General features: G+C 47.3%; 1 protein-coding gene across 6 annotated transcripts in view; it reads left to right on the forward strand.

Annotated features, from left to right (window-relative positions):
• Positions 1–26,596, forward strand: part of USH2A (usherin) — a 739,769-nt gene that overhangs the window by 405,073 nt on the left and 308,100 nt on the right. For all 6 annotated transcript variants that reach the window (XM_083175163.1, XM_083175160.1, XM_083175162.1 and 3 more), the window contains exons 36-37: positions 3,735–3,897; positions 16,198–16,377. In XM_083175163.1, the coding sequence (XP_083031289.1) occupies positions 3,735–3,897; positions 16,198–16,377 (343 nt within the window). The remainder of the gene's footprint in view (positions 1–3,734; positions 3,898–16,197; positions 16,378–26,596) is intronic.

The following is a 26,596-nucleotide window of genomic DNA, read 5'->3' on the forward strand; positions in this document are numbered from 1 at the left end:
CCCGGGTCCAGATCCGCGTCTTCATCTGTAACTTCAAGTGAAATAAAATACAAAAAAATGTAAAAAGGAGAATTGTATAAAATACAGATATTAAACATCAGGGAAATGTTTTCATTGTGTGTACAGATTTTAGATCATTTTTTAGATCGGCTTCGAAAGTGTTAAAGGGTCCGTATCAGCGCAGCGGTGGCAGCCATGTTTGGAGTGCATCTGATATTCATGAGCGTTATGCATGTGGTTTAGAATAAGCGTGGTGACCATTTACAGAAGCTACAGTATGTGTAGGACAGCAGACGCCGAACACGGCAGATCGCGAGAGCATGACACGCAAATTACAGCTGGAAGCGTGATACAAGACCCGTCATAAGAACACACTGTCAACATCGCTGTCACCCACCAATGGTTACCCCTGCTTTAGTATATACATGGCTGCGGGCCAATCAGAGCATGGGGGTTGGGCTTCAAAACCCCCAGAAGGCATCAACATACACAAAACTACAAAGCGTTCCATATACACAGCACTGAGCAACTAGAAACTAGGGATGTTACTGAGGCCTAAGGTGTCTCCATGCTCTAACATCCTCCGCTGCACATCGCAGACATTCGCATTGTTAATAATCGCATGTGCACTTACATATGCGATAATTATTGTAAAGGACAACTCTTGCGTCTTGTCTGGCGATGTGCAGCGGGTCCCCCCTCCCTCCCTGGACCCTTATCCGGCTGCTGCTGCTCGGCCAGGGCTCCACCTCCTCCTCTCTGCACCCGGAAGAGGTGCAGGGAGGAGGAGGTCACTGGTCCCGGCAGAACAGCAGGAGGCTGCCGGACACAGGTGAGTGAGGGGGGTGGGGGGCATGAAGGGAACCCCCCCGAAGCGAAGCCCCGGTGGCAGGGCTTTGCTACATATGAATCTAGGGGTTTTACAGCATTTTTTATTTGGTGCACCTTGCCGATAGTATGATACCTTCCTCCAAATTGTCTGACTGTACTGGAGAGTAGGGAGGGCCATGTACCATTGATGATTATTTGTATCATTGAATATTTATACCTTTGGTGGTGAAGTACCACATAGTATAATACCATTGATGTAGGAGACATTTATTTCTTTAAGATACAGGACACAGCTTAGCTCCACCCCAGATGCTCCCATGAAGCCCCACCCCCAGGCTCTGATTGGCCCACAACCTTGTGACTGTATACTAAAGAAGGGGTGCCCATTGGTGGATGAGGACATTGATTGTTTCCATCAATGGATAACTGACCAATGGACATCCCTACTGGAAAGAAGACAATGCCAGACCTCATAACGAGTAACACACTGTATAAACTGTAATCAGTTAAACAAAGACATCATTGTTTGAGGTGTTTTCAGTTTTCATCATGGGTGTAGGATGTACTAAGGCTAAAATGCTGTAAAAAGTCAGAAGATTAACCTTGTTCACAGCATTTCCCTTATGTTCCAAGCTCTGGAAAGCTTATGGGCTTCTGACAGAATAATTAGCCTGAGCGGGATATGGAGAAACCCTCTCTGACAACCCAGCGGCTCAAATTATGAGGACATTAGCAAATGGGTACTCGTGTATTATCACGGCGCCCACTAAGCTATTTACTTCGTGGGCTATTCTGCGTAGGGAAATCGCATCGCATTGCATTGCATGGGCCATAGTAAGTACCGTGCGATGCGATTTCCTATGTAATGTATTCAGTGCTCTTTTATTTATATTGTATAGGGTGTACAATGCCATTAGGTATACAATAATGACATACAATGAGGTTTTAGGCACCCCCCCATTATCCACGCCACCCCGAAGCGTGGCGATCGGCGGCGGAACGCGCCCTACAACCTTTTCATACCCCTATTATCCACATCGGCGTGGAGTTGACTTTATATATACAGTATATAGTGTGGCGAGCGGATGCGGAATACATGTAAAGTATAATTGTATAGTAATGTAATGGCAACATACACCCTATATATGCGTGAGATGCGATGTGATGCGATGCGATCCCCTGGGGCTAAGAGAGCAGTGAATAAATTACATAGGAAAATCGGATCGGATTGGATCGCATTGCACGGCCGTTACAATGGCCCATGCGATGTGATGAGATTTTCCTACGGTGCCTTAAGTAAGAAACTTGGGCGCCATGATAATACACAAGTACCGCAAATGGTGTATAATATGATTGCGGAACGGCTGCACATGCCCAGTGGGAGCAGCTTCTTCTGACAAGCTTGCTGAGTCCTCAGTCAGTGCACTGGACCAGAGAGCAGCTGCCAGGAAGAATAGACAGGAGCCTTACCATGAGGTGGGAGAATGTGAGCTTAGATGGTGCAACACTGGTTCTGTTATGTTTGTGTGTATATTTATTATGGTATGTTTAACCTTTTCCTGACCACTTATTTATATTATGTCAATGTTTAATGCAGACTACTGTATAGACCATGTATAGATATTAAGGGAGGGGGGGGGGGGGTATTAATATGAGACATTGAAGGCTGTTAGATCTGTTTTGTTGGAAAAGTTTGTGGGTTGTCGAATTCACTGCCGTTTTCCGACAATCTGTATCTGTTTTTGACAATTTGCGGACTTTACGACGCTCGACACATTGAATGCCAACTGTCCATGTACTGTCGGAGGCTGTTGGAAACCGCCGGGATTTCCTGACAGTCGTGATCCGGGATTGAATACCCCCCTAATCCTGTATTGGGTACTCTTTACCTAGAAGGGCGCCCATCGCGGGCATCACATGTACCAAAAAATCGCATGCGATGCGACCGACGCGATTACCGCGATTTCCCATAGGGAACAATGTTAAATGTCCCAATTGACCCGATTTTCCATAGGGAACAATGTTAAAAGGCCCACAGAGGCCAAATAGCCACCCTGAAGTGTGAAATGGCCCCCCCAATTGTTAACGCCACCCCACAATCAACGTCAACCCGAAGCGTGGCGAGCGCAGCGAGCCCACGAGGGGCGGCGGTACGCGTCCTATGACCTTTTCATACCCCCACTATCCACGTCGGCGTGGAGTTGAGAATAGAAAGTGTGGTGAGCGCAGCGAGCCCCACGAGGGGACGCGGACACCTGTGAAGCCCGCGGGGGGACGCGTATACCTGTGAAGGTGTCCACGTCCCCTCGCGGGGCTCGCTTTGGGCGCGGTGGCTCGCTGCGCTCGCCACACTTTCTATTCTCAACTCCACGCCGACGTGGATAGTGGGGGTAAGAAAAGGTCGTAAGACGCATACCGCCGCCCCTCGCGGGCTCGCTGCGCTCGCCACGCTTCGGGTTGACATTGATCGTGGGGTGCCTATTTGGCCTCTGTGGGCCATTTAACATTGTTCCCTATGGAAAATCAGGTCAATTGGGACATTTAACATTGTTCCCTATGGGAAATCGCGGTAATCGCGTCGGATGCATCGCATGCGATTTTTTTCGGTCGCATGCGATGCGACCGACGCAATTTTTTTACCTTACGATGCCCAAGATCAAAATCGTGGGCGCCCTTCTAGGTAAAGAGTACCCTGTATTGTATCCAGTGTATACAGGGCCGGGGTAACGCTTCTCAGCACCCTAGGCAAAATTTTAACCTACTGCTCCCCCCCCCACCCCATACTGCCCTACTTAGTTACTACAAACACTCATCACATTTGATTTCTAGAATATGACATACAGAAAGTAATTGGGGTGTCAGGTAATATATAATTATGCATAAATCTATCTTATTTATTACAGATTGAGACGTACACCCAAGAATCTAGGCCAGAAGGAAAGGTTTTGCTCCAGTACACCATAAATGGTCCAAGGGACGTTCAGCTACAATGGGAAGGACCTGAAAAGCCCAATGGGCGTATAACCTATGATGTCATATTTAATGGACTGTTTTATGAAAATGAAGGTAAGCGAATTGTAACGTATGTCAGGTAGAAAACGTCATTTGCTGCTTTAAATAAGTATACATCTGGATATCTTCACTAGTATACAGCTTGCTCACTTACACTGTTGTGTTTCTGGTGTGTGTGTGTGTTGACAATGGTCAACCGGTGTTCAATTCCACATTCCTATAGGAAGAATTCACCATCTTTGTGAAGTCATCATTGAATATATTACAATAAGTACAGTATCTATTTCCACTTATTCAAATTTCCATATGACCACACCAGTGGCGGATCCAGAGGTGGGCACAGCCCAAATTTCATATAGAGGATTCACACCAACTGCCACCCAAACCCTGCTAAACATTGCCAACATATTTTTGGTGTACCCAGGTGTACAATTTCTAGGTCGACAGTCACTAGGTTGACCACTATTGGTCGACAGTGACTAGGTTGACACTTAAGAATGGTCTACATACTGTACCTTAGGTTGACAATGACAGAAGGTTGACACAAGCTTACAGTCAAAATGGACATGGTCGACACTCAAAAGGTCACCCAGCCACCCACTTGCTGTGTCGCTACCAACCGCTCGCCCGCTGTGAAGACAAGATGTTCCTGCTGCTGCCTGTCACCACCGCTGTGCATAGGCGAATCTAGAATTATGGTAATGGGTGGTCCCACATCTAGACATAATAACAGGGGGCGTGGCCTTATGGGAAGGAGGCATGGCATCACAAAAAGGGGTGTGGTATTACACTTTTGACCATACACAGTAATGCCCATTACACATTTGAGCAAACTCCGTAATACCCATTACACATAAAGCCACACACCATAATGCCCATTACACATTGTGCCACACATCATGATGCCCATTACACATTGTGCCACACATCATGATGCCCATTACATACTATATAACAAACCGTAATGCCCATTACATATTTGCCACATAAGTGCTGCTTACCTACGTGCTCATTGCTAGGGGGTTCTTGCTTGATGGCACCATAGTACCCATTACACATGATGCCGCACACCATAGTACCCATTACACATGATGCCGCACACCATAGTACCCATTACACATGATGCCGCACACCATAGTACCCATTACACATGATGCTGCACACATAATGTCCCTTACACATGATGCTGCACACATAATTCCCCTTACACATGATGCTGCACACCGTCATGCCCCTTACACATTAAGCCACACATTATGCGTAATGCCCCCACATACCGCCACTTGTAGCGTCCCTTAAGCAATGCCCCCAAAAGTGCCACTTACTGTAAATTTTTATATGAGCCTTCGCTGCTACTGCAGGGAGAGATGGAGAGCGGTGCAGCTGCTTCTATGGGGAGAGGAGCAGAGCGCAGCGCAGAGCACGCTCCCACTCCCCTCCTGGTGTCCCCTCTAGCCGAGTGGACATTTGAGTTATTGTTCGCGCTGTTGTTGTGTGTGACATCGGGAGAGCACGCCGGGCGCCGGCACCACATGATTAGGGGGGGGGGGGGGGTGGGCTGAGGTGAAAGCGGGGAGAAGAATTGGAGCGGAAGCTGCAGGGGTGACAGTCATTGACAGCTGGACAGAGAGCAGGGTGCTGCCCAGCTGTATTCAGAGCACTGCAGGTCACGGCTGTTTGAAATAATACCCCTTTCACAACAGAAAATGCAGGGATTTACCCGGGAATATGGTCCCAGGATCATTCCCAAGCTGACCCCTTATACACCAGCCTAGTCCCTGCATTTCATGGTGTGAGGGGGAGAGACAACCACTCCCTTCTCCCTACCCCCCTTTAACCAACCAGCTATATCTTCGGAACCAACTGACCCATTTACATGAGACCAGTATCATATTGAATAACTTTTGAGTTGGCTTCGAATGATTTTGGTCCCGTGAAACTGGGCTGTTTGGTTCCAGAGAAATCTGCCCTCAAAGAACATAAACAGTCATAAAATTACATTTAAAAAAATAAAAAAAACGGTTTAACCTCAATATCCCTGGAACCAATTAACCCATATAGATCCAGCCTGGTATCAGATTGAAGGCCCAGCGATTTGGGTTCGACTGAGATCAACCTCGAGCTTCAGTGATGCCGAAGGGGGAACTGGCAGCCGTTGAACTGGGTGGGGTTCGGAATTATTATCCCATGTTATCCGATAGGGAAAACGTTCCAGCTTTGCCTGGCAGTATCTCCGGTTCCCAGGGGGCTAGAGACATGGGACTGGGCTCGTTGGAAAGCCCCATCCCTCAGCTACAAAATGGGCTAATGGGTGGTCCGGTGCACCCCCAGACCACACCCTAGATTCGCCTATGCCGCTGTGTAAGTGACAGGGCAGGGGGATGGGGATGAGATTAGTTGGGGGCATTTTTTTTTATTAGGGAGGCTAATCCCAAGATCTCGGAAATCCCAGGATTGAGCATTCTTCAAGAAATGCCCCGGGATTGGCATCCGTACTGTCGATCTATTGATTGTCAACCTAGACATTGTCGACCCCCTGTAAGGATTCTGGGAGTATCCCCGGTACCCTAACTCCGTTACCTCTGACTGGAGTCGACGGACGTGTGCGGTGCTAGGCTTCACCTGGGCCCGTCTCGGCTGATGGGCGAATTAGGTCCGCCCCACTCCGCTACAGGCAGGTCTTAGGTAATGACAACACATCCGCCGAGACCAGGAGAGAGCAAGGGGAACAGCTTACTAAATCCCTATACCGGGGAACTACCAAAAGCCCAAAAGAAGTAATGGGCTGAGCAGGTGACTCTAACTGGCAAAAGTGCACGTGAGATATAGGACCATGCAATGGCAACAATGCTAATGAGATGTTATATAAAGAAATGGCAACAATGCTAATGAGATGTAATATAATACAAATGGCAACAATGCTAATGAGATGTTATATAATACAAATGGCAACAATGCCCAGAGGAAGAACACGTAAAATGGCAACAATGCTAATAGGATGTAATATAAGGAAATGACTCTAATGCCCAGTGACACTGTGTGTCAAAACTGCGTAAGGAGAGGGACAGGGCAACCCCTGACTTATCTGAGATGATGACGGAGTCCCAGACAACCACTTGCAGATTTCTTGGGCAGATGAGTGAACAGCGGGGCAGACAAGTAGAATCCCAGACACAGCAAGACCAGACCAAGCAGGACAGAACAAGCGTGGATCAAAAGAGGAATTCCACCAGGAATCAGGACCAGGAACACACTCTGACATGGGCTGACAGAACGCTATAACCGGCGTCTGTTTAAGAGAGACGCCGGTGATCTTATTTCCTTTCTACTCTTGATCACATTTAGCATAAAATAACAGTTTTCTCGGAAAAATTCATTACTGTGGTTCACATGAAGAATGAAAAACGTTACAATACTAATAATTAAATATGTTTATTGAAATTAATATAAATGGAAAGACAATATATATGAGAAATGTTTATCTTGTTACATGACTGACATAGAAACTTTAGAATTTTTATACTCTTAGTAAGCAAAGATAACTCTAACATAAAACTAATGTTACATGATCTCTCTTATACACTTGTAACCTTATGTTGATACCGAATTTAAACAAAAGAAAAATGGAAAATGTATGCAAGTTCTAACGAAACCTTACAATTGTTTGTTACTGCTTTTGAACTTGAAAATAAAAACAAATTTGAAAAAAAAAAAAGAGAGACGCCGGCTTATATTTCGAATTTGCCGCCCCTTGCGTGACGTCACGTGCGGTCCGTCCTGCAGAGTCTTCTCCCTGCAGAGACTGCCGCGGCGGAAGTTCGGGGCGTTGCCTAGCAACGTCCCCGAAGCTTTCCAGTGACGCGTCCCGGGAAGATGGCCGCCGTCCTAGCAGCGCAGACGCTGCTGATGGAATAGGACGGCGGCGGTGCCTGGGACGGCGCCTAACACCCCCCTATACCATAACCATTTTATTAACCAGTAACGGCTGAACCAGTACCGGCACAAGAGCCCGGTGCTGGTTCTTTAAATACAAGGGAGCCATATGTCCTTTTTTCCCTATTTTTTTAGAACCAGCTCAAACGCCCAGGCTGGTTTTGCTTATTTTCTTAATTTGAACTCTTTATTTGACATGTTACACACAGAAGCACCGCGCAGATCTGACTGAGCCGTGCGTGCTCCTTCACTCTACGCAGCCAAAAGCAGTTCTGGGGGAGAGGGGCATTTTCAGCTGAATTCATGGCAGAGTTTGCGAATTCCAATGATAGTAAATTCTGGTGTTGTAGTGGGTGCCTATGGAAAGTCCTGCTGGTCTATTGTATCATACATGTGTGTTGCACTGTGATTTTCATTCGTATCAGAGCAAACTTCTTTCCAAATTTTTTGTTTTAGTAAATTTGGGACATGGGATTCCAGGCCGATGTTGCCTCATTTGATCACATTTAATCTTAGTAAATGAATCCCTAAGTGAGAAATGCAGTATGCTTAGCATTGAATTATATTCGTATACCTGAAATTGTAGCAGCTTTGCTCTGATTGTGTCTGTAGTTAACTTGACTGTATTGGCCTCTACTGTATGTTACATTTTGCAACATTGCTGTGGCAATCTCTTTATCATCTACTTTCCTAAGCAAGCTGGTTGCTGAGATACAGTATAGATATCATTTTGTCAATGTAGTCACTTTACAATACATGCCTCAGATTTATTATTCTCATTAGACCCCATCCTATTGTGCTGCCCACATGGCTTTTAATAACATTTCCCAATGTAACATGTAATACTTGTGTAACACTCAGTCCAATCATACCCGTGGGTCTCTCTACATTATCTGGATTTGGATTGTCACCAGGATCTACAACCGTTCTTGCTGTAGTTGTAGCTTCATAGCAGACTTCTATGTGATTCAATACTCAGAACCTCTGCAGTTGGTGTGCATTTAATTGTCTGGATTGCGGTTGTTTGCGGCTGTGAACCTAAACTGGACCCAATCAATGTCATATCCATTTTCAGTTATGACACTTTGCCATATGTTGCTTTCCTGACCCACTTTGTGTAGTGGTCAGACCCCTTTTTGGGCCCCCGGGACGCCCTACCGGGGTGCTAGGGGTATCTTTAAACCCACAATATTTTTTCCCCAAATTGTAAGTCATGTGTGTGCCAAGTTTGATGTAAATTGCTCCAGGAATTCCAGAGTTATGCTGGAACATACACACATATGTCCATGTTTTTTATATATTCAATTGTGGTTTTTGATTAATAAAAAAAATTGACAGTAATTCATTTCAATGACCCTAAATACGAAAACAACGGTGAATCACCTAGCGCCAATCAGCAGCTTCCTGCATTAAACTGAACGCAGTTTGAAAACTGAGAGATACCTTTACACGCACACCTGTCAGAAATGTAATGTGAGTTTCTGATTGGAGGAGAGGAGTGATCCGGAATAGAGGATTTACAATAACAGCTCCCAGTCCCCCAGGACCTCAAGCGCTGATTTGTCTCAACTTTGTGTTTTAGTAATTCATTTCAGTTTGGAATTTTTTTTAGTTGCCTCGGCTGAGTTTTAATACGTTCCTATCTAAAATGTCACAATCGTCCCTTGTAAACTGTACATTTGTATAGAAAGGAAAGACACATTTTCACTTTTATTATTACATACTGTATGCAAAAGTGCTCAAATACCGTAATTTTTTAAAATGTATTTAATAATATTTCACCTGATGATGTTTACGCTGAAATGGAGATTATACACTTCCCTAAAACAACGAATACATACAGTACATGTAATAATTGTATACTATAGCGCGTGTAACCAGTATAAGAGACATGTCGCACTGGAGTCCCACGGCTTGGCCCCTGCTCCTTCTATGTTAGACGATGAAGGGCAGCGTCCCCATAGAACGACATAAGAAGCGTCGGCTTTGTGTACCGCTTTGTGAAGCATATGTGCTGGAGCGATGAATATATGATAGGCAGTCTCTGCTGACCTCTCTCAAAGCCGACCATGTCCCCTCTGTTATGCAGCGGCCGCTTTGATGTCTTCTGATGCGAAGCACCCGTAAGATTATGAGGATTTTTGTTTTACATAAAAATATATAATTGCTGGACTGGCGGCGAGATTAGGATATCCGCCTAGACAGCTCGGTGATTAACGGGGGGGAAATGGGGCTTCCCGTGTTATATTTTGCATTGTTTTTGTAGCAACCCCCCCCCCCTCACTCCCTTCTCGGAATGCTCATCAGTGATTGTCAGGCTGCCTTTCAAGCCATCAAACCGGCTGCAAATGTTGCAAGGCAAAGCGGTGAGAGAACTTTCAAAAAGTCAGGACCCATTTGCCAAATATCCCTTGTAGAAAATGTATTCCGCTCTCCGCAGAATTTTCTTTCATTCCTCTCCGCGGAGAACTTTACTGATTTCTCCCTGTGGAATCTTCTGGAATTTATCGGTTCATGGTTGGCAGTCACAGATTAAGGTAAATGTCGATCTGTAATGACCCTCTACATGTTAGTATTGCAGTAAAGCCAGGCTTTTATGTCGGAGATACCGAGGAGGGAGCTATTACACATGACAGGGGTGATCAAGGGACTCCCGTCCAAGGCAAGCATTATTAAATATTGACTAGTCCTGTGATTTATGTAGAGCTATAAGGAAAAAGTGACTTTTTAACCATTATATATTCTTCAGTGAGGAAAAGCAGCCATTTATCTCCTGGCGGTAATAAAGAACTGACTCCCTGCATATTTTAGTGGTGGCAAAGATGATCTTAAGAATGAGGCAAATTCTTTCCTCCTAATGGGACTAGTTTGCTCATTTGCGCCGCAGGTAAACGCAGTAGGAGAAAAAAAAATGACAGGGCTTGACGGGTAGCCAGAGCGGGGAGGGGACATTAATTGACCGTCGATTGGAGGCAAATGACATCTTTTACATTTTTGTACAGATCTCAGGATTGTCTGAGCTGATAAAAATCTCAGCCTACACGTACAGACAGGTTCAGCGGACGGACGGCTGCTGGGGATAAGGGCACCCCGAAAGAGGAATGTTTTTGATGGAGTATATATAAATCCAGGGGATATTTAGCAGTCGTGCTGTTGCGTTCCTTTCATGTGACTTGCAGTGTAAGGTGACTTCTGTCGGACACTGACTGCTAGTAGAGTCTGGATGGGGAGTCAATTTGGCTGTCAAAATTTTACAAAAATTTGTCTATAGAGCTCTCTGAGTTTCCGCTGCCATGGCGAATCGGTCAGCTGCCCCTCGCTTCTGCTGCAACGCCGTGTATGACCTCACTGCCAAGTTCACCATGGAAATCTCTATCCAGCCACTCAGTCAGGGTCGGATTAAGCCTTGGGGGGGGGGGTCACTTTAGACAGGGGGGCCCCCTACCACTTGTCAATACTGGCCGCAAACTACACAGGAGAATATTACACTGTCAAAACACAGAGTAAAGGAAGTATAAACTTGGTCAATGGGTAACTGCAGGGTGGAGGATTAACATAAACATAAATATAGATATAAAATACCACATGAAAAGCCTGTGTTTGTCCCTCTGTACCTCACTCTATAGGAGCCCTGACAGTTTCAGCACTGCCTCTAATTAAAAACCCTCCCATGAAGAGGCCGCTGCTGATGCTGTCCTCCGTGGGCCTGAGAAGCATATAATAAGCTCCACCAAACAGAGCTCAGCACAAGCCTTTCAGCATTTGACCTCTAGTGCAAAGTCTCATGGGACTTAGTCAACTCCCAGTAATGCACAGTACACTTGTGCAGTCAGTGTACCTCAGCTCCCGATGCTCAGCACCATTAATCATTGTCACATTGGCAGATAGGTGAAGCTGCAGCACTACCCTACACCCATGCACAAAACCTTTAGCTAAAAAAAAAAAATATATATATATATATATATTTTAAATACATGGGGCCCCTAGTTAGAGGGGGGCCCAAGGGTACTGACCCCCTGTGCCGCCCCTCCCGCCCCCCCCCCAATCCGGCCCTGCACCCAGTAGTACATCCTGACTCTATAGTCCCAGCGCTGGTGATTGGCCTTACTCTATAGTCCCAGTGCTGGTGTTTGGCCTCGCTCTATAGTCCAAGCGCTGGTGATTGGCCTCGCTCTATAGTCCCAGTGCTGGTGATTGGGCTCGCTCTATAGTCCCAGCCCTGGTGATTGGACTCGCTCTATAGTCCCAGCGCTGGTGATTGGCCTCACTCTATAGTCCCAGCGCTGGTGATTTGGCTCGCTCTATAGTCCCAGTGCTGGTGTTTGGCCTCGCTCTATAGTCCAAGCGCTGGTGATTGGCCTCGCTCTATAGTCCCAGTGCTGGTGATTAGGCTCGCTCTATAGTCCCAGCGCTGGTGTTTGGCCTCGCTCTATAGTCCAAGCGCTGGTGATTGGCCTCGCTCTATAGTCCCAGCCCTGGTGATTGGCCTCGATCTATAGTCCCAGCGCTGGTGTTTGGCCTCGCTCTATAGTCCCAGCGCTGGTGATTGGCCTTGCTCTATAGTCCCAGCTCTGGTGGTTGGGCTCGCTCTATAGTCCCAGCACTGGTGATTGGGCTCGCTCTATAGTCCCAGCACTGGTGATTGGGCTCGCTCTATAGTCCCAGCACTGGTGATTGGGCTCGCTCTATAGTCCCAGCGCTGGTGATTGGGCTCGCTCTATAGTCCCAACGCTGGTGATTGGCCTCGCTCTATAGTCCCAGCCCTGGTGATTGGCCTCGCTCTATAGTCCCAGCCCTGGTGATTGGCCTGGCTCTATATTCCCAGTGCTGGTGATTGGGCTCGCTCTATAGTCCCAGTGCTGGTGATTGGCCTCGCTCTATAGTCCCAGCGTCGGTGATTGGGCTCGCTCTATAGTCCCAGTGCCGGTGATTGGGCTCGCTCTATAGTCCCAGCGCTGGTGATTGGCCTCGCTCTATAGTCCCAGCGCTGGTGATTAGCCTCGCTCTATAGTCCCAGCGCTGGTGATTGGGCTCGCTCTATAGTCCCAACGCTGGTGATTGGCCTCGCTCTATAGTCGCAGTGCTGGTTATTGGGCTCTCTCTATAGTCCCAGCGCTGGTGATTGGCCTCGCTCTATAGTCCCAGCGCTGGTGATTGCGCTCGCTCTATAGTCCCAGCGCTGGTGATTGGGCTCGCTCTATAGTCCCAGCCCTGGTGATTTGGCTCGCTCTATAGTCCCAGCGCTGGTGATTGGCCTCGCTCTATAGTCCCAGCGCTGGTGATTGGGCTCGCTCTATAGTCCCAGCGCTGGTGATTGGCCTCGCTCTATAGTCCCAGCGCTGGTGATTGGGCTCGCTCTATAGTCCCAGCGCTGGTGATTGGCCTCGCTCTATAGTCCCAGCCCTGGTGATTGGCCTCGCTCTATAGTCCCAGCCCTGGTGATTGGGCTCGCTCTATAGTCCCAGCGCTGGTGATTGGCCTCGCTCTATAGTCCCAGCGCTGGTGATTGGGCTCGCTCTATAGTCCCAGCTCTGGTGATTGGCCTCGCTCTATAGTCCCAGCGCTGGTGATTAGCCTCGCTCTATAGTCCCAGCGCTGGTGATTGCGCTCGCTCTATAGTCCCAGCGCTGGTGATTGGGCTCGCTCTATAGTCCCAGCGCTGGTGATTGGGCTCGCTCTATAGTCCCAGCGCTGGTGATTGGGCTCGCTCTATAGTCCCAGCGCTGGTGATTGGGCTCGCTCTATAGTCCCAGCGCTGGTGATTGGGCTCACTCTATAGTCCCAGCCCTGGTGATTTGGCTCGCTCTATAGTCCCAGCGCTGGTGATTGGCCTCGCTCTATAGTCCCAGCGCTGGTGATTGGGCTCGCTCTATAGTCCCAGCGCTGGTGATTGGCCTCGCTCTATAGTCCCAGCGCTGGTGATTGGGCTCGCTCTATAGTCCCAGCGCTGGTGATTGGCCTCGCTCTATAGTCCCAGCCCTGGTGATTGGCCTCGCTCTATAGTCCCAGCCCTGGTGATTGGGCTCGCTCTATAGTCCCAGCGCTGGTGATTGGCCTCGCTTTATAGTCCCAGCCCTGGTGATTGGCCTCGCTCTATAATCCCAGCGCTCGTTTTATATGGCTGCTAACTGAGTCCCTCCTCGGTCTATCCCTTCTTGCTACCTGGGTTGGATACCAGGTAATGGGACCTGGGTCATTATTCAAGGATGCTTTCCCACCAAGCCGCGACCTAGGTTTTCCCGGTAACATCAGCAATGTCCCCACATATTTTATTATTTACATACAGTTTGTGCGCTGCTTCCTATGTTGTGGTTATGAGAAATGAGGCAGAGAAATCAGTGATTTGTATTAAATACTGTAAGTAGAAATTACTTTCTTCAGAAAATCCTCTGTTTCATTTACTAAATACAGAAATAAGTACAGAAGTCCCAGTTTCATTTCCTGTCTATATCGCACCCTGCATCTTACACCATGTGGAACATAAATGATGTATGTATAAGAATATACATTATAATAATTATCATAATAAGAGGGCAGTATTTATAAGCCTGGTGAAGCGATACCATAATCCAATCAGCGCCTGTTATTTTTTTTAAATCCAACCTGAAACAGGACAGTTGGGAGCTGATTGGCTGGTGCATTATCACCTTCCATTGTATCACTTCATCAGGCTTAGTACATCTGCCCCAATGTTTCTTATTTAACTACACACTCTACAAATCGCTACACTGTTGCCATTAAAGGCACACATTATAATCCTATGTATTACATATAATAGACACATTTCCCTTTCTAAGTGATGGTTTTGTCAGCCCATCCTGTTAGTAAATCAGCGCAGGTGAACACAGCGTAACCCCTTCAAGTATGGTGTCCGAAAATTCCGGGGCAGCGCTGAAAGAGTTAAAGCAAAGCGTTTGATTACCATTCACAATAGAATGTATTTTATTCCCATAAATCAGTCTGGGCCACACTTATATTATTCTCTCAGGTCAGACAGTCCAATTAAAATCAATAGAAGTGCATGTGACACAATCAATCTAGATATTTGATTATGGATCTCAGCCTCTAAGTCCTCAGCTCCCTCTCTGAGAACTTCCCCAGGGAGCCCAAAATCTCTATTGACATCCATGAATTATGAACACCAATTGAAAAGGGAGATAATCTTCATTTACATAATGCCTGGGCTCCGTTACGGGCACCGCAGCACGCCTGCGAAGATGAAATTGTCTCCAGCGTGTTATATCTTATGAGAAGAGTATGGATTGCGGAGACACTGGCACAAAAGACCTCCAGAGAATTATTGGCTTGGTAATTAAGAGCACTGACAATAAACACGATATAACGGAGGAGACGCCGTGTTCTAGGCACCTCCAGTAGGAATTCCATTGTTTGCCGTATTTGACCTAGAATACAGAAGGTTCTATACAGGATTGTCAACAGCAAACATCAGGTCGTATAAATGACGGAGTGGTGTTACTGGGCTAATCAAAGCTCTCATTCTGTATACTAGGGTATAAGGGAACACTATGGAGCTCAAGCAGATTTGTATTCCTTCATTTAAGATGGGCTTTTTTTCACTGTACGTGTGTGCCACATCGCAGTAGGCCTACAAGCCAAGACGCATTTCGCACTCGACTCATTGAGTGAGGGGGCCAATATAAACATGGGAGGGGGCATGTAGATGCTGACACATGCCAGACAAGACGGATATTGCAGTTAGGACTCATTGAGCAAAGGGCCCACAATGATGATGGGAGATGGCGTGTAGCAAGACGTATTTCACACTTTATACTCAATTGAGTGAAGGGATGAGGATGGGAGAACTGGTGTAAATGCTGACACATGCCAATGAAGATGCAAATGGGAGGGTGCCCACATGTATGTACTGATCCAAATGAGACGGCACTTCTAGGCGATAGAATAGGTGCAAAATGAGGTGATTTAATGCAACGTTTCAGGGTAAGAATAACCTTCTTCAGGCTCTACGGTAAAAGGAACAATACATAGTGCAAATTCAAAATGTAAGCACCTTGACTGACTCCCCCCATGCTTCCTTCTACCACATGCCATCCCAGACACCAGACGTGCTGCCGTGCCGGGCACAGACCGCCCCGCTGCAAGAGGAAGTGATTTGGCCGGAGTTATCAGAATACTAAGCAAGAACAAGATCCTAAAAGTAACCAAAAGCCCAAACCTTACGCGTTTCATCACTGCAAGACTGCCGCTCATATACAATATTATATTAGTACATCCACTGCTTCCAGCATTATTCGCTATCCTGCGCCTACATGTGACCAGCAATGATCGGTGGCAGTAGGTCCACATTCTGCTTTTGTTGGACAGGTGTCAGTGGGGTTTGGGTTAATGTTGTTGGAATTCTCCTTGGTTGTGACCTTGATATGTTTTTTATTGTGTTATCAGGTGATGAAATTCGCAACATTTCCCATTTCAAAAGGATTTTGCATCAAAGTCAGGAGAGGAATCAGTGGCTGTCCTTCAGTGACCTGGTCCCATTTTCTAGTTACACCGTTGTAGTAAATGCGTCTAACAGCCAGGGTCATGTCACCAGTGACCCCAGCATAATCACTATGCCACCCGGAGGTAGGTACATCTGCGCCACTGGCGTACTGCGTTCACCCTGTGGTACCACATACCAGTGCCTCCATGTACTGCACCCTGTGTTCTCAGTGATGCCACAGACTGGCAGCAAATGCCACATGTAACATTACATCTGAGTGGTTCAAAAAATGGGTGCGGATATCTGTTCCTTCTAATCACCTCACTCAGTCTGAATTACAGGGATTTACAAACCCTTTGGGGGCTTATTACATAGCACGGTCAGTGTAGCACTGAGATCGTGCATTTTGAACATGGTGGAAGGGGCCAGGTTGGAGAGAATCCTGATTGGAGATGCTACAGACGGGAGACTCCTGACGGGAGACTCTGACCCAGTGCTGGATTTAAGTGTAAGGCCGACATTTTTTTACAATATTTTCAGCCGTGTCCCCCCTCCCTTTAATCTATTTTAACATTTCAATTATTACATTATAAGTTCTAACTTGGAAATTGCCAGCATTATGTAATAGTAAAAGGAGCCGAGAAAGGGAGAGAGAAAAGAATGTAGAGAAAGGAAGGAAACGAGAGAAAAGGGAAGGGAGTGAGATAGAAAGGTACAAAGAGAGAGAGATAGAGAAAGGGAGGGAGATAGGGTGGAAGGGAAAAAGAGAGTGGAGAGAGAGGAGCTCAGAGAAGGAGAGAGTGAGGGAGCAGAATAAAGATAGAAAGGGAGGGAGAGATGGTGGAAGGAAAAAAGAGGGCGGAGAGAGGAAGAACAAAGCGAGAGGAGTGCAGAGAGAGAAGAGAGATGAAGGAGTGCAAAAGAGGGAGAGAGAAAAAGCACAGAGAGGAAGATAGATGAGAAGTGCAGAAAGAGGGATAGAGAGAAGGAGCACAGAAAGAGAGGGATAGAGAGAAGGAGCGCAGAGAGAGAGGGATAGAGAGAAGGAGCGCAGAGAGAGAGGGATAGAGAGAAGGAGCACAGAGAGAGAAGGAGCACAGAGAGAGGAGGAGTGCCGAGAGAGAGGGATAGAGAGAAGGAGCACAGAGAGGAAGAGAGATGAGAAGTGCAGAAAGAGGGATAGAGAGAAGGAGCACAGAAAGAGAGGGATAGAGAGAAGGAGCACAGAGAGAGAGGGATAGAGAGAAGGAGCGCAGAGAGAGAGGGATAGAGAGAAGGAGCGCAGAGAGAGAGGGATAGAGAGAAGGAGCACAGAGAGAGAGGGATAGAGAGAAGGAGCACAGAGAGAGGAGGAGTGCCGAGAGAGAGGGATAGAGAGAAGGAGCACAGAGAGGAAGAGAGATGAGAAGTGCAGAGAGAGGGATAGAGAGAAGAAGCGCAGAGAGAGAAGGAGTGCAGGGAGAGAAGGATAGAGAGGAGTGCAGAGAGAGGAATAGAGAGAAGGAGCGCAGAGAGAGAGGGATAGAGAGAAGGAACGCAGAGAGAGAGGGATAGAGAGAAGGAGCGCAGAGAGAGAGAGGGATAGAGAGAAGGAGTGCAGAGAGAGAGGGATAGAGAGAATGAGTGCAGAGAGAGAGAGGGATAGAGAGAAGGAGCGCAGAGAGAGAGAGGGATAGAGAGAAGGAGCGCAGAGGGAGGGATAGAGAGAAGGAGCGCAGAGAGGAAGAGAGATGAGAAGTGCAGAGAGGGATAGAGAGAAGGAGCGCAGAGAGAGAGGGATAGAGAGAAGGAGCACAGAGAGGAAGAGAGATGGGATAGAGAGAAGCGCAGAGAGAGAGTGAAAGGAGCGCAGAGAGAGAGGGATAGAGAGAAGGAGCGCAGAGAGTGAGAGGAGCGCAGAGAGAGGGAGAGATAGAAGGAGACAGAAGGGAGAGACAGAAGGTGACAGAAGGAGCGCAGAGAGAGAGAAGGAACGCAGAGAGAGAGAAGGAGCGCAGAGAGAGAGAGGGGAGCACAGAGAGATGGAGACAGAAGGAGCGCAGAGAGAGAGAAGGAACGCAGAGAGAGAGAAGGAGCGCAGAGAGAGAGAGGGGAGCACAGAGAGAAGGAGACAGAAGGAGCGCAGGGAGAGAGAAGGAGCGCAGAGAGCGGGAGAGAGAGAAGGAGCACAGAGAGAGATGAGGAGTGCACAGAGAGGGACAGACAGAAGGAGTGCAGAGAAAGAGGAGCGCAGAAAGAGAGAGAATTGAGAGAAGGAGCACATACAGATGGAGCCCTCCTCATTTAGCCTGTTAATAGAATTAAGTGAGTAATAAGATTACTATGCTAATCCCCTACTGTATTGTTCTATGTATTGTATTGCTGCTGCGAACAATAGTGTAGCCATGGTTAGCCACAACCTAAGAAACAAAGTTGACAGGGGCTCCAACTGTAGAGGGCGGGATGTTGTAACATCCGCAGCCCTCTATCACCGGGCATCGCATTATTAATAACGGCATATGCTGTAACATATACTGTTATTAACGCAAGGGACAGCTCTTGCGATTAGAGCTGTCCCTTGCGATGCGGTGCCGGCGCTGGACTTCCGGGTCTGTGACCTGGGTGTCCATCTGCGCATGCACAGAGTGACGGCGCTGGCCGCAGGGCATGCTGGGAGGGATCTGTGACGGATCCCTCACACAGCGCTGTGGTAAGAAGCCCATAGGCTTCTGCAGGGAATCGCCAGCTTTTGCTGCCACTGCGGAGGGGCCATACAGCATACAGAAATGCGGTAAAAACCCAGATAACGGGTTTTTTACCACATTTCTGTGTTAGAGAATTGCCCCCTTTGTCTTTCTCCCTCTCTGTGGGGAGATTCTCTAAAGCAGAAATGCAGTAAAAACCCCGTTATCGGGGTTTTTACCGCATTTCTGTATGCTGTATGGCCCCTCCGCAGTGGCAGCAAAAGCTGGCGATTCCCTGCAGAAGCCTATGGGCATCTTACCGCAGCGCTGTGTGAGGGATCCGTCACAGATCCCTCCCAGCATGACCTGCGGCCAGTGCCGCCACTCTGCGCATGCACAGATGGACACTCGGGTCTCAGACCCGGAAGTCCAGTGCTGGCGCCGCATCGCAAGGGACAGCTCTCATCGCAAGAGCTGTCCCTTGCATTAATAACTGCATATGTTACAGCATATGTCGTTATTAATAATGCGATGCCCGGTGATAGAGGGCTGCGGATGTTACAACATCTCGCCCAAAGAGCGCAGAGACAGGGAGAAAGGAAGGGAGCAGAAGGCATAACACTCACCCTAGAGAGAGAGCGCAGAGAGGGAGAGAGCGCAGAGACAGAGAGAAAGGAATGGAGAGGGAGCGCAGAGAGGGAGAGAGCGCTGAGACAGAGAGAAAGGAAGGGAGAGGGAGCGCAGAGAGAGAGGAAGCAGAGAAAGAGAGAGAAGGAAATTCGGAGAAAGAGAGCGGTCCCCGTCCCACGATTTGCGGTCCACGTTACCCCCTCTCGTGACTCACGAGAGGGGGTAACAAAAAACAGACATTTTTTGGGGTTAACTGAAAACTTTAAGCCTCCCTTGGATGTATGTAGCAGGGACCACAGCTGGTATCTCCAATAGCAACTGCTATCCCTCCATTACCACCTACAGTCATACCCCCTATAGGTTACTATGGGTAATGCGATGCGCCCAGATTTACCAATACAGATAGCGGTTGCCCATTTTAAAAGGACCTGCAACGAATGAGACCCATTTACACATGGTACACGCGGAACACGCACAACACGCGGAACACGCAGACCTCTTTTCATGGGGCAGAAATCTTCAGAATTATGATGTCAACAATAACTATACTGTTATTCTCCTATTCTGATGAATTCTCTCCCCACCTAAGAGCCTGGACACCGCGCCCGTGCCAACTCTGGCTGTAGACAATTATGAACTTCCTCTGTTTGATTAAATCTACTCCCTTCTGTTAATAGAATCTGCCGCCGCAGCATCAGCAGCAATTAGTTCTATAGATTGATTGTAATTTGGGAGAAACATCACTTTATTATTTTATTAATCACGCCTCAGCCAAAAAAGGTTATTTCCTTTCCAGCTCTGGTAACATCCAGTGACGGATCACAGCTATGGTCATACTGCTGCCGATAATTCATCTGTTACCATCGGCGAGGGAGGTGCCTGCATAGTGTGAGTGGGTCACTGGAATACTCTGCCACTTCTGCAGCACGGACGGTGTAGTGGTTAGCATTACTGCCTCACAGCGCTGAGGTCATGGGTTCAATTCTCACCATGGCCCTAACTGTGCAGAGTTTGTATATTCTTCCGTACTTGCGTGTACATGTGGTAGGGAATATAGATTGTAAGTTCCACTGGGCAGGGACTGATGTGAGTGTTCAAATACTCGCTGTACAGCGCTGCGGAATATGTGTGCACTATATAATAACTGGTAATAATAGTCTCTGTACAGCGCTGCGGAATATGTGTGCGCTATATAAATAACTGGTAATAATATTCTCTATACAGCGCTGTGGAATATGTGTGTGCTATATAATAACTGGTAATAATAGTCTCTGTACAGCGCTGCGGAATATGTGTGCGCTATATAAATAACTGGTAATAATATTCTCTGTACAGCGCTGCGGAATATGTGTGCGCTATATAAATAACTGGTAATAATAGTCTCTGTACAGCGCTGCAGAATATGTGTGCGCTATATAATAACTGGTAATAAAAGTCTCTGTACAGCGCTGCAGAATATGTGTGCGCTTTATAAATAACTGATAATAATATTCTCTGTACAGCGCTTTGGAATATGTGTGTGATATATAAATAATTGGTAATAATATTCCCGGTACAGCGCTGTGGAATATGTCTGCGCTATATAATAACTGGTAATAATTATCTCTGTACAGCGCTGCGGAATATGTGTGTGCTATATAATAACTGGTAATAATATTCTCTGTACAGCGCTGTGGAATATGTGTGCGCTATATAATAACTGGTAATAATATTCTCTGTACAGCGCTGTGGAATATGTGTGCGCCATATAATAACTGGTAATAATAGTCTCTGTACAGCGCTGCCGAATATGTGTGCGCTATATAATAACTGGTAATAATAATCTCTGTACAGCGCTGCGGAATATGTGTGCGCTATATAATAACTGGTAATAATAGTCTCTGTACAGCGCTGCGGAATATGTGTGCGCTATATAAATTAATTGGTAATAATATTCCCGGTACAGCGCTGCGGAATATGTCTGCGCTATATAATAACTGGTAATAATAATCTCTGTACAGCGCTGTGGAATATGTGTGCGCTATATAATAACTTGTAATTATAGTCTCTGTACAGCGCTGTGGAATATGTGTGCGCTATATAATAACGTAATAATAATCTCTGTACAGCGCTGTGGAATATGTGTGCGCTATATAATAACTGGTAATAATAATCTCTGTACAGCGCTGTGGAATATGTGTGCGCTATATAATAACGTAATAATAATCTCTGTACAGCGCTGCGGAATATGTGTACGCTATATAATAACTGGTAATAATAGTCTATGTACAGCGCTGTGGAACATGTGTGCGCTATATAATAACTGGTAATAATAATCTTTGTACAGCGCTGTGGAACATGTGTGCGCTATATAATAACTGGTAATAATAATCTTTGTACAGCGCTGTGGAACATGTGTGCGCTATATAATAACTGGTAATAAATAAGTAATTAATAAATGCGGTAATAACCATCACCTGTACTCAGTGCAGCCTATAATACTCCGTACGTTATCATGTACCAGCTGCAGATAATGATACTGTCACATACTGCAGTAAACATTATATAAATCTAATAGTCATTTTCTTATGAATTAACCACATATTTATATCACTTTGTGTTTCCGCTCTATGCCTACTGTAGTTTATATGGCAGTTACAATTTTTATTACGTCTGGCAACATTGTAGTCCTGACATAGAATCCTGGCATCATTGGTAGGATCTATATCAAAGCGAGAATAATTGTGGCTGAAAACACACATTACAAGGGCCGGCTGGAATGTTTGCATTGCTGTTTATTGCTGATAATAAAGTTAGATCATTTTTGAATTGCACCTTTTTATTCGATGACCCTGTGATAAGTTATTGCTGTTGATCCTTCGGTAAGTCGGCTTCTAGATCACGTTGGCTGTTATTGGAGGAACCAGGCAGAGGGGTTAGCAAGATTTACATGATAGAACAAATGCACCTATACTATCTATATCATACCTCCCAACTGTCCCGCTGATTGGACACTGAGGTTCCCATACTATCCTTATCATACCTCCCAACTGTCCCGCTGATTGGACACTGACGTTCCTATACTATCCTATAATCGTCTCCTAAGCCACCTTACTGCTAACTCCATTCTAGACCCCCTCCAATCCGGGTTCCGCCCTTTACATTCCACTGAAACTGCCCTGACCAAAGTCACTAACGATTTACTATCGGCTAAATCCAAAGGCCTCTTCTCTATCCTCATCCAGCTTGATCTGTCGGCTGCCTTTGACACTGTTGACCACCCTCTCCTGCTCAACACCCTCCGCTCCTTTGGCATCACTGGCACGGTCTTCTCCTGGTTCACCTCATACCTCTCCGATCGCTCCTTCTCCGTCTCCACTCCGAGCTCCTCCTCTCCTACTACCCCGCAGCCAGTCGGTGTTCCCCAAGGTTCAGTCCTTGGCCCTCTCCTCTTCTCCCTCTACACCACAGCTCCTATGGTTTTCATTACCACCTTTATGCTGATGATACCCTAATCTATCTCTCCTCCCCCAACCTATCCCCATCACTCCTGTCCAAGGTCTCCGAATGCCTCACGGCCATCTCAGCCTGGATGACCCAACGCTTCCTGAAACTAAACATGGCTAAAACTGAACTTCTAATCTTCCATCCCCCGAACATCCCCTCTTCTCCCACTATCTCCATCAGCATTGGTGAAACCGTGATCACGTCCACCGACCAAACGCGCTGCCTCGGTGTCATCATTGACTCCTCCCTCTCTTTCACCCCCCACATTCATGCTCTCTCACAGTCTTGCCGCTTTCACCTACGCAACATCTCACGCATCAGACCATTCCTCTCCACTGACGCGACCAAAATTCTCATTCACTCTCTTGTCATCTCCCGCCTTGACTATTGCAACATCCTTCTCTCTGGGCTACCTCTCACCCGCCTCGCACCTCTCCAATCCATTCTTAACGCTGCTGCTAGGCTCATCTTCCTCTCCCGCCGCTCTACCTCCGCCTCCCCCCTCTGTCTATCTCTTCATTGGCTCCCCATTCCTTTCCGAGTTCTCTTTAAACTCCTCACCACCACCTACAAGGCTCTCTCCTCCTCCACCGCTCCTTACCTCTCTTCACTGATCTCTATCCACACTCCCTCCCGTCCTCTTCGCTCCATCGCTGACCGCCGACTGACCTCTCACCTAATCACCTCCTCCCACTCCCGTGTCCAAGACTTCTCTCGCGCTGCCCCCCTGCACTGGAACAACCTCCCGCCACCCATCAGGCTTTTTTCGACTAGCCTATCCCTCCTCCTAATCTCTTTTGATCCTCCTATCCTGCCTCCGTTCCCCTCCGTTCCTACTTATCCTATTGTATTTCGTTCGTCCACCCACCTATTTTTAGTATGTTAACTCTTATGAGTAGGGCCCTCCTGCCTCACGTACTCACCCTACCTCTTTACCTCACCTGTGCTCCTGTCCTGTTCTTCCCTTCCTCTACTTCATCTTCAGTCTCCTTGACAATTTTAACACCTACTTCAGAACTGATGCTGATTTTAGTTCTACCAGCTATACCCCTATTTATACTGTATATTTCAACACACCCTGTACGTTACCTTGTCATTTGTTTTTTGTTTGCTATGTACGGCGCTGCGGACACTTTGCGGCGCCTTATAAATAAACGTACTACTACTATCCTTATCATACCTCCCAACTATCTTGCTGATTGGACACTGATCACCTCTGCTCTGCGATGTAGCCGGTGACCACTGAATAGATGGCATGCACGAGCATTGTAGAGAGGGGAGCCAATGGCTGCTCAGGGAGCGTTGGGCACGGCCCCCAAAAATGATGAAAACAGGGGTCAAACTATCTGCAGTGTATATTGTGGCAGTATCCGTATAGAGGGCAATAGCCGTGTGTAATGATCACCATGGATTCTATTTCCGGCTGTTTTTTCTTTTACTTGCTACACTAAAATCCTCACTGCTCGTCTCCCCTGTCATACATCAATCCCCATGCTACATCTGATCAGCAGTCACCAGCCTTGGGGAGAGGGCAAAGGCACTGTAGGGATGGTGGCCCGAAGCCGAGATACAGATAGAGAGGGGATTAGAGGATCACATGGGGAAAACGTGGCAGAGGATCATATGGGGTGGAAGAGGCCAGAGGTACACATAGGGTGTGTCAGAGGTATACATGGGGTGTGTCAGAGGTACACATGGGGTGTGTCAGAGGTATACATGGGGTGTGTCAGAGGTATACATGGGGTGTGTCAGAGCAGAGGTACACGTGGGGTGTGTCAGAGGTACACATGGGGTGTGTCAGAGGTACACATGGGGCGTGTCAGAGGTATACATGGGGTGTGTCAGAGGTACACATGGGGTGTGTCAGAGGTACACATGGGGCGTGTCAGAGGTACACATGGGGCGTGTCAGAGGTATACATGGGGTGTGTCAGAGGTATACGTGGGGTGTGTCAGAGCAGAGGTACACATGGGGTGTGTCAGAGGTACACATGGGGCGTGTCAGAGGTACACATGGGGCGTGTCAGAGGTACACATGGGGCGTGTCAGAGGTACATATGGGGTGTGTCAGAGGTACACATGGGGCGTGTCAGAGGAACATGTGGGGTGGAAGAGGCCAGAGGTACACATAGGGTGTGTCAGAGGTATACATGGGGTGTGTCAGAGGTACACATGGGGTGTGTCAGAGGTACACATGGGGCGTGTCAGAGGAACATGTGGGGTGGAAGAGGCCAGAGGTACACATAGGGTGTGTCAGAGGTATACATGGGGTGTGTCAGAGGTATACATGGGGTGTGTCAGAGGTACACATGGGGCGTGTCAGAGGAACATGTGGGGTGGAAGAGGCCAGAGGTACACATAGGGTGTGTCAGGAATACATGTGGTGGGAGGAGGCAGTATTGGGGGGGGGGGGCATGGTTGGGGGCATTAATGTGGATGGGGGCAGAGGTACATATATGGGAAGCAGAGATCCTCATACAAAGACAATCATGGGGGGAGGTCGGGGGTATGCCTGGTAAAGGCATGGTACATACAGAATTGGGGAGTTGGTAGGTGAATATGTGGAAGCAGGGGGCAGAGGCACTGATGGGAAAGGTAAGTCAGAGGCATGCCTGGTGAAGATGATAGGTACACATTGGGGAGGAAGGAGGCAGAGGCACTCATGGGGAGGGGGTCAGAGGCACGCTTGGGAAATACTTGCCTGTATTACTGATGCAAGCAGGTGAAAGAGGAGCATCTACGGAGACATATGGGAGGGTGATCTGTGACTAAGAAGCCTCCTATGAGCGCACAGCTACTGCAGTACCACTCTTGGCCACTGTGTGCAGTGTAGAGCAACTACATTGTCACTCTTACTAACATCATCACAGTTCCGCTCTCCTTTATCATAGATTAATGTTTCATACATCTAGAAAATGGTGAAAACTGCATCAAAATCCATCTAGTGATTTAGGCCAAAACAACAGACCAATGAATACATATATATAGTTGTGTCAGTGGCCTATCATATTTTCTATATATGCTATTCAAATTCATCAAAATACTGATGCCAGCAGTCCATAGGAGGGCTAAGCATTTTTACCCTCCCCCTGTCCCCCCCAACCTTAACCCTCCTTCCGCAGCCTAAACCTTGAATCCCCCTTCTAAGTGCCTAGCTCTCCCTCCCCACAGCCTAAACCTAACCCCCCTCCGCACCCTAACTCTAAGTCCCCTGCTAGTGCCTAAACTACTGTATGCTTCCCCCTATGCACACACACTCCCTGGCCTAACGCTAACCCACCCCACATACTTGCGGACAGGGTGCCACCTGTCAGAATTCTGGCATCCTCACCAATGTTGGTATTCTGCCCCCAGCGTTGGTGTTCTGAATGCCGGCATCCCATCCACCGGGATCGTCACCACATAGCGCTTGGTAGAGTAAGTTCCTTCTAATGTGTTTTGTGCAGCTGCTAAATCCAATTCAATTCCAATAAAAAAAAAAATAGTTCTCTTTGATTCATCTATGACCCCGCCCCAATTACAGGAAATGTTTAGATGCCGCAATATCACCTTAGGAGGCCCTATGTTACGTTAAATGACACCTA

This window comes from Crinia signifera, chromosome 3 (assembly GCF_055691185.1).
Source record: "Crinia signifera chromosome 3, ASM5569118v1, whole genome shotgun sequence".
Lineage (NCBI taxonomy): Eukaryota > Metazoa > Chordata > Amphibia > Anura > Myobatrachidae > Crinia > Crinia signifera.